Genomic DNA, 13,940 nt, shown 5'->3' on the forward strand with positions numbered 1-13,940 from the left:
TTCTATTATCTCCGTTATTCTGAAGCGGCCGTGAATGGATGCACCGCAGGGTGCGTGTTCGTGGCTTTAGTCAGTTCGAGGGCTCTCCAACAAGGGTCTGTCCAGTGGGTGCCCTAGAGGGGAGGGAGCATGAATGAATGGGCGCCCCTTCCCGGCCCAGCCCAGGTCACGCTGTCCTGAGGGGCGGGACTGACACTCGCTGGCTCCGAGGCCTCCACCTGCCGCTCAGCCCCCCTTTCCCCGGGGAGGTAGAGGAGTCAGTCACAGGCCGGCCTCCGTCCAGCCCCACCCGCCCCGCCGCCTGAACGGGTTTGAGCTGTGTTTGGCTAGGATCCCGCCTGGGGTCCTGGGCCCTGTTTCCAAAGGCACCCGCCCTGGCCTCGTAGGAGGGGGGTGGGGGTGCACAGTAGGGGCGTTATTGTCCTAGCAGACACCCCTGTTTTGGGTTTCTTGGGCCATCCGATGGCTGGGAGCCTGGGTCCAGGTCTTCTCGCGCGTGAGTGCTGGCTCCCTAGAGGGCGACAGAGGGAGCCGCCGACAGCCCACCACGCCGATACCCCTGATCCTGCGAGGCGGCCAGCGAGGCTTGCCCCCCAGACCCCCACATTCTGTGCACAGTTCGGGACAGTAGCCACCGCCCGGGGAAGGGGGAGGAACCAACCCCCTTCCCCGGGCGTTGGCTACCCAAGGGCGAAACCACACATTCTGGGATCTTCGGGCGGCGAGGAAAGCACACATTCTCGGATCTTCAGGCGGCGAGGGGCCAGGGCCCTGGGAGGCAGTCTGTCCCGATGCGGGAGCCCTCCCCTCCCCTCCCCCCGCTCCTCGCTCGCCGCTCAGAGAAGAGCTGAGCTCCAGGAAGGGCTGGGCCCCCGGCACCCTAACCGGGGCGCGTGCCTAGGCGCCGGCCCCGGAGCCAAGTGTGTGCGCGTTAGGGCAGGGTCTCCCCGGCCCGGAGATGGAGGGTGGTTCGAGCCGCCTCCCACACCCAAGGCGCGGAGTCCCCGTCCGGCTGGAGTGCCTGCTCCTGGGAGACTCGGCAGCTCCGGGGTCTAGGAAGCTGCCTCGGGAATGAACGGCCTCTGCGGAGCGGCTCTGAAACTTCGGCCCTGAGGGCTTCCGAACGGAGGCGCTCAGCCCCTCAGGGTCTCCCTTTGCCTCCGCCGCAGACGGCCGCGGGCTGGGAGGAATCTCAGTTCCTCCGGGGGGCTTTGGAGGGCGCTTCGGCGCGAAGGAAAGACAGTCCGGGTCTGGGGTGGTGGTGGGGTGGTGGCACTTGTCTGCCCAGCCCCGGCCCGTCCTGCCCGGGAATCCAGTTGCCGGCGCAGACTGACCCCAGCCCGGACTCAGAGCTGAGCCCGGGGCTGGAAGGCCCGGAGTGGAGAGCCTCCGCGCCAATGAGCTGGACGTCGGAGGGTTACCTCCCTGTTGGCACTGCCTGGGACCCCAACCTTCCACACCCCAGGGGCCACCGTGCTTGCCGCGCCAGGGTGTGACTCCTGTTCCCCCGCCCCTCCCCAATACCCACAGCGCTGCTTCTGCGGGGTTTCCTCTGACCCCCACCCAGGTCCCGGTGTTTTGGAAGCAGGTGTCAGGGGTCGTCTGTGCACTCTCACTTGCACTCAGTGCAAAGCCCCGAAAACATGCCTACTTGTAAGGCGAGGGGGAAGCTTCGCCTGGAGAACGCCTGTTTTTATTTTAGTTATTTCAGGCCCATATGGGTTTTAATAAATGCTAAGAGCTCAAAAAGGCTGCGGATGCAACCCTCTGTGGACAGGGAGCCGCGTCCACTCCAGGCCCTGACGATGGATCGATAGGGTTATTGGGAAATCCGATTCGGAATCAAATCCTAATAGTCTTCTCTGATTCCCTCAGGATAGTTAGCTCCCGGACCCAGCTGGGACGTCCCGACAAAGTTCGCCCTTGAGAATTACCGACTTTACCTCCCGCGGTGGAAAAGGCCAATTATAATAATTGTGCCAATGGATTTCGTTTCTTTAAAATTTTAAAAATATTGCCGGTCGCTTTCAAGCTTGGGTGGCAAATACATTCTGGGGGGAGAAGCCGCGTTGTTGTGGAAGTTTCGTTTTCTGCCAAAATCTGCGGAACTGAGGCGCTCATCTCTCCAGCCCTAGTCTCTCTTCGGACCCTTCCTTCCCCTCTCCCCTTTCCTTCCCCTCTCCTTCCTTCCCCCCCTGCCCTCCCCAGGCGCTGGGGTTTGGTTCCGCCCCAACCTCTGTTCTCCGCTGAGTCGAGGTTTCGGAGAGTCTGGTCCGTGGGAGGCGGCCGCGGAGCCGGGGCAGGGCGGCTGGGCGAGGCTGGGCGAGGGCGCGCGGTGCCCCCGCCCCCCGCACCGCGGCTGCAGACGCAGCTCTGGGCTATGGCGGCGGGACTGTTGTCCTAGACTTGGGGCAGGCGGATCCCCGAGGCGCTCGGGGCAGACTCCCCTGAAGGCCTTCCTCCCGCTTCGCCGGACGGCGCTGTGCTCTCAGAGCCGGGTGGTGGGGAAACCTCTCTGGGCGGCTGGGGTTCCACCGTACGATCCCAGCCTTACCTTGAACTCCACGTGGAGCTGGTGGCGGTGTGTGTGTTTGTGTGTGTGTGCGCGCAACATTTTGAGAAATAAGGGGACCCCCAGCGGTTGAGACGCCCTGAACCGTGAGGGTCTTTAGCTCGGTGTGAAATCTTTTGGAAGACGCTTCTAGGGCGAAAGAGGGGGATTCTTGGGAGTTGGGATTCGGGTCCCCAGCTCCGCCAGTCTCAGGCGTGTGCGCGGTGGGATGGAAGGCACGACGGGGGCCCTGGCTCCGCGAAGCTGAGGCTCCTGGAAGCGCGGGCGCTCCTCTCCGGTCCCCGCACCTCGGGTCTCCTCCGGCTCCGGGCTGGGGTGTGGGGCGGAGCCAGGCTGGGACTGGCTGGGGGCCGCCCCGCCCGCAGCCCGGGCCGCGGCGCCGGCCCCCGGGGAGGAGCTATGATAATGTCCTTCTCATTAAGGCGCTCGGGTCCCCCGGCTATAGCCGGGACACGGCGCGGGCGCGGCTTCCCGGGTCCCTGGCAGGCCTGATCGCCGGCGGCGGCCACCTCTGCGCTCCGGAGTCGCCGATGCGCATCCAGTGACCCGTCCTGCGAGGCCCGCGGCGGGGGCGGCGGCGGCGGCAGGCGCTCGGCCACCGTGACCCCGATTTTGGATTTACCGCTGGGGGGGTGGGGGGAACCTGGATTTAACTGGCGGCTGTTTTGGGGGACGCAAGACGCCATGTTGTGGAAAATAACCGATAATGTCAAGTATGAAGAGGACTGCGAGGTGAGCCGGGCGCGGTGCAGCCTGGCCCCGCCCCGGGACAGTCCGGGAGGCGGGGGCCGCTGGGCCGAGGCTGGGGGCGAGGGTGCAGAAGCAGCCAGCAGGCACCCGCCGCCGCCCCGCGGTCGGACGGGGTCCACTTTCCCGGACACGTTTCTCCGGAGACCCCCTTCCCGAATCGGGCCTTTCCCTAAAGATCTAGCCTCTGGAGCAGAGCCTGGAGAGAGAATGGCACATACCACCCACAAAGCTTACCGGTCGGTTTCCAGCGAAGCAAAACCAGCCTTCTTCCCGTTTTCTCGGAAGAGCGCTGGTCCACAACCCTTGCTTAGACGCGGCTTTTACGCACGAAATCTCCGTCCACATGGGAGTCCGACCTGCCCTTTGGGGAGTCCCCTCCCTGTTCGGCTTTCATCGGCCCCGCTAGCTTCTCGGGGAGAGGAGAAAACACAAGTTTGGTGTTCGGGAGACGTGGGGGCTGGGGAGTGTCGAGGGGGGTGGTGCCGAGGCCAGATGGGGCCGTAAGCGCCGCGAGTGCTCCAGCCTGTCGGACAGGTTGAGCTGGAGTTTCGGAGAGTGGGAGGGCGGGAGGCGGCGAGCGGGAAGAGGAAGACGGCGCAGGTGGTGGGAGGCCGGAGCCCGGGAGCCGGGAGAGAGAGCGGAGCCGGGCCGGGGCCCCCGGGAGCCCACCGCGGCCTCTGCACCTGGAGGGGCCGCCCCTGTCCAGCGCCCCCGGACTCCTCCACTAGGGGGCGACAGTGCCATGTTTCTCCCGGTCCCCCACGACCCCGTGACCCCCCCCCCCCCCCCCCCCCGTAGTAGTAGGAGACACATCCTTTAGGAATTAAGTCGGACATTCCCCGTGGGGCAAGGGGCCGTGAGCACGCAAAGTTGCCCAATTCCAGGGTTCTTAATGTTCGCTCTGTGCCTTGGTTTGTGGGGACGCGGACCGTGGCCGGGCAGGTTGGGCGCCTCGCTTCCTATCCGCACTGGGTCGGGACACGCTAGCAGGGAGGGCAGCTCCGATTGCGGAGTTCTCCTCGATCGCGTTCCTCCCGGAGTCGCTCCGCGGCTCGGGTGGCGGCCCCGCCAGGGTGTGTCTCCCCGGAGGGCTGTGTCCTGAGGGCGTGGAAAAGGGATCCCCCGGGGCGGGGAGATGCGCACTGCCCGCGCGGCGCGCCTTATCCGCGCCAGCCGCCGCCCCGCGCTCTTTCTCCGAGCGCCGCGGACATGTGCGGGTTGGTGAGCGAGAGCGCGCTGCACCGGGGGCGCCGCGGGCCCGCCGCCTCCGCCGCCTGGGGCTCCGACCCGGCGCTCTGGAGGGCCTCGGGCGTCCGGGCGCCCGGAGCTCCGCCGCCGGGCTTCGAGGGCGCGCCTCCCCAGGTGTCTCGTCCGTTTCCTTTTCCACGCAGATTCGCGGTTCACGAGGACATCCCCGGGGCGCATTGCTGCTGGGGGCCCTCCGTCCCGAGGGCAGGCCCGGGGGCTGGATCCGGGCTGGCTGGGGGGTTGGGCCCGGGGAGCGCTCGGCTCATCGCGGCGGCGGCGGCAGCGGCGGTTCGCGTTAGCGGGGTTTCGCACTAACCGGGCCTCGGTTTCTTCCTCCAGGATCGCCAGGACGGGAGCAGCAATGGGAACCCGCGCCTCCCCCACCTCTCCTCGGCCGGGCAGCATCTCTACAACCCCGCGCCGCCCCTCTCCCACACCGGAGTCGCCGAATTCCAGCCACCGCCCTACTTCCCGCCTCCCTACCAGCCGCTGGCGTATTCCCAGTCCGCGGACCCCTACTCGCATCTGGGAGAGGCCTACGCCGCCATCAACCCCCTGCACCAGCCGGCGCCCGCCGGCAGCCAGCCGCAGGCCTGGCCCGGCCGCCAGAGCCAGGAGGCGGCTGGCCTGCCCTCGCACCACGGGCGCCCGGCCGGCCTGCTCCCCCACCTCGCGGGGCTGGACGGGGGCGCCATGAGCGCCCGCAGGGACGGCTTCCGCCGCTCGGACCTGCTGCTGCCCCACGCGCACGCCCTGGACGCAGCGGGGCTGGCGGAGAACTTGGGCCTTCACGACATGGGGCAGCAGATGGACGAGGTGCAGGTGAGCGCGGTTGGGGTCTTGCCCCCTCCTGCCCCGACTCTATCCCAGCCCACTGCTGAACGAGGCACCCCGGAACTTAAAGAGGAAACTTTGTCATTTCTCCCCCAGATTGTGGATGAGCAGCACCTGCTTCTGCATGATCAGACTGTGATTCGAAAAGGTAGGGCCACGCAGGGCCTTGTGGGCCGACTCTTTCCGGTGTTGGGTTAACTTAATGGCAAGTTGGTTGCATTTGTGGTGGAAGGGACCAGAACTCTGGGAAGGCAGGTCTTAGAGTGAGAAGAAAGGGGATTTCTTTCCCACCTAAATGAAATCCGGTATATGTTACTCCTTCAATTCCAGGGTGTTTTACCACGTTTGTTTGAGAGAGTCTCCAGGGTGAGATTTAATTTGAAAACAAAAACACCAGGGCCTTAGTTGTGTGGTTGGTTGTGACAATTTTAATTGTCAAATGAGTTGTGGTTTTTACTGTCGATTTCAAATATGCATGTGGCAAGGATCCTTAATCCTGACCTGTAAGAAGGCATTTTGAAACAGTCTGGCCTACCAAATAGACAGCCCTAAAAGCACCAGGCGGGGGGATCTCTCTGTCGGAGGCTGGGTTTCTGAAGGATAAGGCTGGTGGGATTTGGAAAATTGGATTATTGTATTTGGTAAGTGAGTGGCTCTCAGAATTAAGTAACGTGCTTGATAGGATTACCAGCCTGGCTGTTTTAGGGAGTGGAGGGGCCTAAATGAAAGGTAGTTACGGTCTGTTATTTGAAGTTAAACTGCTTGAAATCAGATGGGGGAAATTTTTTTTTTTTTAATCACTCAGAAGATACACCGAATTTCCCAGTAAATTTATAACAGAACAGGTTTGTTTGTATTTAAAAACTTGCTGTTGCACTAAAGGTTTTGGCAAAGGATCTGAGTTTGTCCTATGATTTTGGTTGTTTCTTGAGGGAGAAAAAATAGTGCCATTTATTTAGTATCAAAGCAGTCTCTTGAAAACAAATGTCCTAATTAAGCAGGTTTTTCAACAGTGACTATCAATTAAAAACCTCTCCACGCTTGGGATCTTGACTAATTAACTTCCCATGGAGCTAACTGTTGAATTTCAGATTTGATTATTCTTGAAGATCAAGGCTTTGAAAAGAAAAACCTGCAATTTTATAGCCCTGTATGCAATGCTATTTGTTTAAATAGCTCTCTCGGCATTCAGCATTGGTTAGTGGTTCGAAAAAGGTATCTTTTGCTTCGCTGCAGCTCTGAAGACTGCACTTCTGATCCTCATTCACAGGTCCCATTTCAATGACCAAGAACCCCTTGAGTCTCCCCTGTCCGAAGGAGCTGGTGGGGGGTGTGGTGAACCCCACTGAGGTCTTTTGCTCCGTCCCCGGAAGATTGTCCCTCCTGAGCTCCACGTCGAAATACAAAGTGACAGTGGCCGAAGTCCAGAGGCGACTGTCCCCGCCTGAGTGCTTGAATGCGTCCTTATTGGGAGGCGTTCTCAGAAGGTATATGGGGCACACTCTGCACCTGGTGGCTGGGTTGCTGAGGGGGGCTGGGGGGCTGAGGATGGCTATAGGAAAGCACTGGGAGGTATTTTTAACATTTATGTAACTTTGAGACCTAACACTGAATTCCAATCAGCTCAGAGTTTTAGTACCTTTTGCTTTTAGAAAGTGCCAAATGTAGGAGGAGGTGCTAAAACAGCGCTAACGATTATCATTTGGTTAGAATTTATTCCGTGCCTGAAGAGGTGGCCTCCAAATGAAGAGAAGAGAAGCTCCAGGGGTTTTGTGCCCCCAGGGAGTTGTTTTGGGGAGCTGCTGCGGTTTTTACTTTTTACGTGTGAAAATTATCAGCTCCAGTACAGCTTGCAATACTCTGGTTTAAAAAAAAAAAAAAAAAAGAAAGAAAATGCTGGCCATGCTAAGAACAGTTTTTGCATTTACAGAGATTAATTAATGAGAACACCCTGTGAAACACCATTTGATTATGATCCATAGTCTTTGTTTTTAGAATTTTAGTTTTGATGGCAGTCTAGGAATTTAGAGTTTTAAAATGTGGTTTCTTGAGAATAGTCACAGTTGACTCTCTTGTATGCAGAGCCAAGTCTAAAAATGGAGGCCGGTCCTTGCGGGAGAGGTTGGACAAGATCGGGCTGAATCTTCCAGCCGGCAGACGGAAGGCTGCACACGTCACCCTCCTGACGTCTTTGGTAGAAGGTCAGTGGTGTTTTCTGGTGTTTTCCCTTTGCTGTGCTGTGCCTTTGCTATTTCTCTAAGGAAAGTTTGAAAACAGCTCTTAACTTGGCCATGAGTAGAGCGAGATGAAGGTGATTTGAACGGTCATAAGTTCATCACAATGAATCACAGTGTTTTTTGTCAAATACCTGCCTGCTAAATATTCTGTTCTGGGTTCTCCAGGAGATCAGTTCAAAAAAGATAGGAGTTTTCCTAACCTAAGAAATCAAACTTAGGATTGTCTGTTAAGTGATCCAGTTTTTGAAAATGCAGTGGATCAGTTGCTATCTATAATAATAAAAGCATAATATGCTAATTAGACTGGACAACTGGACGACCTTCTGGACCAAGCCAGGGCAGCGAGGGCTGAGGCAGCCTGCGGCTGGGAGGGCCAAGCCCCTTGCACGAATTTTGAGCATTGGGCCTCTAGTACCTTTATAAAGCTTACTGTGTCCAGCTGGTGGTGTTCAGTGGCTGAGAGTGGACCTATGAACCAGGAGGTCCCAGTTCCATTCCCAGTCAGGGCACATGCCTAGGTTGTGGGCTCAATCCCCAGTGGGAGGCATGCAGGGAGGCATGCAGGCAGCAGCCAATCAAGGATTCTCATCAATGTTTCCATCTCTCCTTTCCTCTCTAATTGTATTTAAAATCATTAAAAATATGTTTTAAAAAGCCTAGCTGCTTGTTGGTGGACACAGAAGTATGGTTTCTGGTTATTGTGGTTGTGGAATATTGGGATTGTGCTCAGCAAAGAGAAGCCGTTGTAACGGGGCTGGCTCCTGTGCTTGTTCCAAAGTGTTGGGTCCCACAGGTGAGTCACTCTCCCTAAACCCAGGAGGTGGCATTTCAGTTTATTGAATGGGCCTGCGCTGCCCAACCTGGAAAGTGGCAAGGTTGCAATAAAGTCTTTAAAGTGGGGACGAGTAAAGGTGAAATAATTGAAATAAAACTTGCAGGGGGAAGTGGCTTGGGACACTGGCAGGCTTATCCTGTAGCCTTCAGCCACCCCCAGCCCCTCACCCAATCAGCAGGGGCCAGTGAGGGGTGGTGTCCTGTGAGCCAGGCCATCTTTTTTTGTTGTTAATCCTCACCCAAGAATATTTTTCCATTGATTTTAGAGATAGGAAGGGAGGGGGAGACATACATCGATGTGAAAGAGACACACCCATTGGTTGCCTCTTGCAGGCTCCTGGGGCCGGGGATGGAGCCTACAACCGAGATATGTTGACACTGAGACCCTTCAGTTTGTGGGCTGACGCTCTAACCATTGAGCAAACTGGCTAGGGCTAGTAGCCAGGCAATCTGTTGAACACTTCCTTTCTCTCCAGTGCTAAAGAGAGCTGGCAGGGCCCTACTCCACCTTTCTGGGAGTGTCTTTGAGGTCAGTGTAAGGAGAGATGAGCTGAGCTGCCTGTTAGCTGCCTGTTGGGGACCAGTGGTCTGCATGGCAAATGGTGGTGAATTCTGTGTGTGGTGCATAAATGCGTCCTCACTCAGGTTTCTTAGCCTAGTGTGGGGGCATGAATAAGAAAGTGCCAGAACAGTGGTTCTCAGATCCTGCCGAGTTCAGGAAAGTCCTCAGAGGAAGGGGGCATGTTTGGGCTTCTGAGGCCTCACAGTCTGCAGTCCGCACTGGGTTTGCCTGGGGCAGGACAGGTGACTGTTGGTTTCCTCCCCCTCTGCTCCCCAGTATCTTGGACAAAGCTGGTAGTTAGGGCCCTTAAAGAAACATTCTAGAGACTCTTTGGGTAACGGGGTGCCCTAGTTTAAAAAGAAAGTTCCGGGTCAAAGACTTTTAACAGTTGCACGAAGAGAAGCGACCAGTTTGCAGTTGTCAGACGCACACTTCTTTAAATTTTCCTACTTCTCCATAAAGATAACTACTTTTACTATCAAGGAGGCATGGGTGTGTCTCAAGGTCGATCTCTTCACATTGGGCGGGGACCGGTTAGCTTTGCTCAGGTGTAGTCTGAAATTTTGGGGACTGTGTTCCTCACACTTTAGGATTCACCCTCTGCTCATAGGAGAGGGGGCCTCACCAGTGGGAGTGATGTCCCTGCTGACTACGATTTTTTTTATTTTTGAGGGAGGGGAAAGGAGAAAGAAAAACACTGATGGGTTGCCTCCTGCACACTTCCCGACCAGGAATCGAGCCCTCAACCTTTGCAGTGTACCAGCTGATCCACCTTGCCAGGGCCCAGTCTGATTCCTGTGAGGGTGCAGTGACTGAATGACAGTGCCAAAAAGGGGGACAGGACAGCGTCCGTACACCCTAACCTCTCTCATGATTCCAGGGGAGGCTGTTCATTTGGCCCGGGATTTTGCGTATGTCTGTGAAGCTGAGTTTCCTAGTAAACCAGTGGCCGAGTACTTAGTTAGACCTCATCTCGGAGGACGGAATGAGATGGCAGCAAGGAAGAACATGCTGCTGGCCGCACAGTAAGTACACAGATGACCTACTGCTGTGACCTTGAAGTTGAGGGGCCAGCCCCAGCCCCTGGTGCTCCAGAAAGGAATGCTGATTAAATAAGTTAGGATGGGGAGCAAGCGAAAATGGCAAGGAGCTTCTTTTACAGTCAAATACCTGGAAAGAGTAAGGAATATGAACAAATGCATTGTAGTGAATGTCTTTTGAGCTGCTTTGTGCTCAAAATAGTTAACCTACCCTTTCCAGATAGTATTTGCATATCTTAAAAACTGTTGAAAAGATGATTTGTTTTGTTACATCCAGTAAAGATTGTGTTGTGTCCCTTCTGCCTCTTTTTAAGGATGTTTCTTTCTTAAATGTAGTGATGACTGGATTTGCAGGAGACAAGTGGGCAATTTAAATGTCTCTAAACCCACTTACTGCAGCTGCAGGATTTCTCATGGAAACCAGCAGTAAATTGATTTAAAAATCATGGGAAACGAAGCAGAATGAGTCCAGTCTAAAATGAGCAAAAGGGAGGGAGCACAGTGAACCCGCCGGGATAAAAAGTGAATTTCAGGGAGATGTATGAGTCTTGGTGAATTGGTTTCTGGAACTGGCCCAGCACCAAATGTCCCTTAACTTTCTGGCTCTGGAATCCTAATCCCACCTGATGACCTTGGCTGCTGACTGGCTTACCTGGGGTTAATCCTGTTATCTTCTAATCACCGAGGATTAAAAAGATAGTGCTTCCCAGAGTTGACGAGCTCTTAATAGGTACTAAGTGAGGCAATTGGCTATTATATTAGTATTAGTTTAAAGCTTCTTGCCTTGGCTCAGACCAGCCCGTCCTCCGCTTGCCTCCCAGGTGTTATCCTCAACTCCTGTCAAGAGTGAGGTTGAGCTCACAGGTGTGTGTTCTGTTCACAGGCAAGTGTGTAAAGAATTCACCGACCTTCTCAACCAAGACCGAACGCCCAACGGGAACAACCGGCCGCCCCAGGTCCTGGAGGCGAACATTCAGAATTGCCTGTCTCACTTCAGCCTGATTACCCACGGGTTCGGCAGCCAGGCCATCTGTGCTGCCGTGTCTGCTGTGCAGAACTACATAAAAGAGGCTTTGGTCATCGTAGAGAAGTCCTACATGAACCCCGGAGATCAGAGTCCAGCCGATTCCAGCAAGACCTTGGAGAAGATGGAGAAGCATCGGAAATGAAACAGGTGGAAACAAAGGGACGAAGAGTCTGCAAGAGGAAAGAAAAAAATTTCCCAAACCACTCTCACCGGCACAGATGGGGAAACTCCTCGGCCCCGGGGGACAAGTTGAGCTTTTACTTGCCTTCCCGTTGAAAGGCTTCTGTTGGCCTCCGGAGTTGGACCGGCCCTCTGGGAGTCCTTAGTATTTCTCTGGCGCTGAAGCGTCTCCTTAACTCTGGACAAGCGATCAGAAGGTGACAAGTACTGGTTCTCTATTCATTAAGCTTATGTTTTATTTTGAACCCCCATTCCTCCTGTCTCTGAAAGTGGTGCTACAAGTTTTCAAACCTTTTAAATCCATCCCCTGGGCTAACAAAAACCCCACATGCTTAGCTATTGAAATGTCAAACCCATGTAATTCAAATCAATAATAACTTCTCAGTGTTAAGGTCATTGCTGGCTTCCTGCCCACTAACTGTTTATCTTTAGAAAAAAGTGTTTATCTAGCATCTTCAGATATCAAATCTTGCATTCAGTAGGAGGCAGACTCTCCGTTTTAGCAACGAATTAATAGGTGGTATTGAACACACTTAAAAATCCCCTTGTTCAAAAGGGGCTTTTGGGTTTTACAAAACACGTAGAAACAAAGCCTGCTGATTTTATGTTGTTTGTTTTTTTTAACTTTGAAAATGGGAGATCCTTTGAAATGACATGTTCCTTTAAGGTACTGAAGCTTTATTTGCATATTTATTTCACATCTTGGTGATTTGAGTAAACTTGAAAAGGGTAGGCATGAAGCATTTTCTGCTGCCTGTCACCCCCAGGTCCCAGAGGAGGCGCTGTTATTTTGAGAAACAGTGTGTCTCATGTACAGATTTTATTTATGCATAATTTAATCGTGTCTGTAAATACGGGTGTACTTCTTAGTGACTTTTTGGGAAATGGGGTTCCATTTTAATAACTTTTAAAGGTGATGGGGTCATCTAAAACACATCTCTAGGTTTTATTGATATGTACACAGGGTGTTACAAGTTAGGATCCTGGGCTCGGTTCTATTTAATTGAAGCTCTCAGTTCACGAAGGGATAACTTTGTGTCTCACTCCTGCTGGGCTAATCCCAAACAGGAGTGAGTGGTGCAGTGTATGGGGTGTCATGGAGATTTGGGATTGAACTCCATGCCTGTAAATGTTCACACGTTAAATTGTGTATATGATATCTGTACAATAAAAAGTATTCTCTATAGAAGCTGTGGCAGTCTGGTGATGACTTGATTGTGTAAAGTCTCTAAGATGAGTGGAGCAGTGGGCTGAGCTGTGTATGGTTTGACTGGCTTACTTCAGAGATCTGGGTAAGAAGATTGCAAGCCAAAGGAAATCGCGAATTTCATTTTTCTCTGCCCTGCAAGACTGCTCAGCTGCCCCAGGTTCTGTGCTCACCAGCGGCCCTCAGCTTGGGATAAGGCCATCTCACCGAAAGGAGTGTTGGGAAGTGTGTGAGGGACAGTTTATTGACAATAGTGAGAGGTGCCGACAGTTTGGGAATAACGTCCCTTGTGTAAGGCTGCCCTGTTGAGAAACACTACTCTATGGCCAAGTTGCCACCTCAAAATATACCGAGAAGGGAAACGATTGTAGGTGCACCTTGAGCAGACATTCCTTAGGAGGACTTGGCATTCAACCAATGCAAGCCGTGGAGGTGTAGGCTCGTTGTTTTCATGATCGTTTTCAATCAACCGAAGTTCATGTTTGTGGGGGCACAGGAATGCCAATCTGTCCCTGGCGTGCTGACCATTTAGTCTGTGGGAAAAGCAGAGGTTGCATCTCCTGCCCTCCGCTCCCGGAGCAGTGGAGTCTGGCAGGGCCTGCGGGACTCGCTGGATGTCTTGAGGATCTTGGATGCACACCATCGGGACTTGGTTTCAAGTTAAAGTGGCCTGGCATGTCCTCCAGGAAGTGATGTGTTTATAGTTTGGCACGAGTGGCTGGGCTTCAAAGGGAAGTGGGAGCAGAGGGCTTTCCACGGTGGATAAGGCCTTTGCTTCAGCTCCAGTCTCATAATCCCTAATGCATAACTACCAAGTGCCCGGCGATTCTTGACTTAATGTTGGCATTGGATGTTAAGTAACTTAAACTCTGCCAACCTAATACTTTGCTCTTGGCAGCCTGTACTTGGCCCTGAACGTTCTCATTTAGTTCTCTTTATCTGGTTGACATGTCAAAAATCACAATTGCTTTGCTTCAGAGCAGCTAAAAGGTCTTCTGTTGGCAGTTATTTCTCAATCAAGGCGTGAGATATTGGGTGTTAAAAGGAAGTTATGGGGGCAGAGGGCCGAAGGTAAAAGGACTATTTTGTTATCTGCATCTTAACCTGCTTCTGGCTTTTAGGAGCTGTTCCGAGTTGCAATGCAGACAACCTTTCTGGAAACTCCTCAAAGTCCACCAAGCACTGAAGGGCTTATCCTGGCTCCGTGCTCAGTTCTCTTTTCTCCTCCTGCCCTCTGCAAGTCCACAGACAGCCGCTGGCTCCTCTGGGCCCGGCGCACAATAATGACAGGCTTTTCTCCCCAACACCTGAGCTGATGCCATGCCAAACAGCCATGTCTCCCCAAAAGATCCCTCCTAAACTGCCGACAGCTCTTGCTGATTGAGAGAAGGGCGCCTGGCACTTGGAATACGTCGGGATTGGTGGACTTCTGCTTCCCATGGGCCGGGG

At 54.4% G+C, this 13,940-nt stretch overlaps 1 protein-coding gene across 5 annotated transcripts; it reads left to right on the plus strand.

The window, feature by feature from the left end:
* The first annotated feature begins 3,007 nt into the window (after positions 1-3,007).
* TFAP2C (transcription factor AP-2 gamma) lies at positions 3,008-12,477 on the plus strand. 5 transcript variants are annotated; one of them, XM_036418671.2, is made up of 7 exons: positions 3,008-3,304; positions 4,910-5,392; positions 5,477-5,552; positions 6,675-6,891; positions 7,487-7,605; positions 9,918-10,062; positions 10,961-12,477. In XM_036418671.2, exons 1-7 carry the CDS (start codon positions 3,257-3,259, stop codon positions 11,244-11,246), a joined length of 1,374 nt encoding a protein of 457 aa, XP_036274564.1. In that variant the 5' UTR covers positions 3,008-3,256; the 3' UTR covers positions 11,247-12,477. The 5 variants fall into 5 exon arrangements, with proteins under 5 accessions (XP_036274564.1, XP_036274565.1, XP_036274566.1 ...); XM_036418672.2 differs by having other exon boundaries at positions 3,009-3,304; positions 5,501-5,552; XM_036418673.2 differs by lacking the exon at positions 3,008-3,304 and adding an exon at positions 4,388-4,543.
* The last annotated feature ends 1,463 nt before the right edge of the window (positions 12,478-13,940 follow it).

This window comes from Pipistrellus kuhlii, unplaced genomic scaffold (genome assembly GCF_014108245.1).
Source record: "Pipistrellus kuhlii isolate mPipKuh1 unplaced genomic scaffold, mPipKuh1.p scaffold_m20_p_6, whole genome shotgun sequence".
In the NCBI taxonomy this organism is placed as follows: domain Eukaryota; kingdom Metazoa; phylum Chordata; class Mammalia; order Chiroptera; family Vespertilionidae; genus Pipistrellus; species Pipistrellus kuhlii.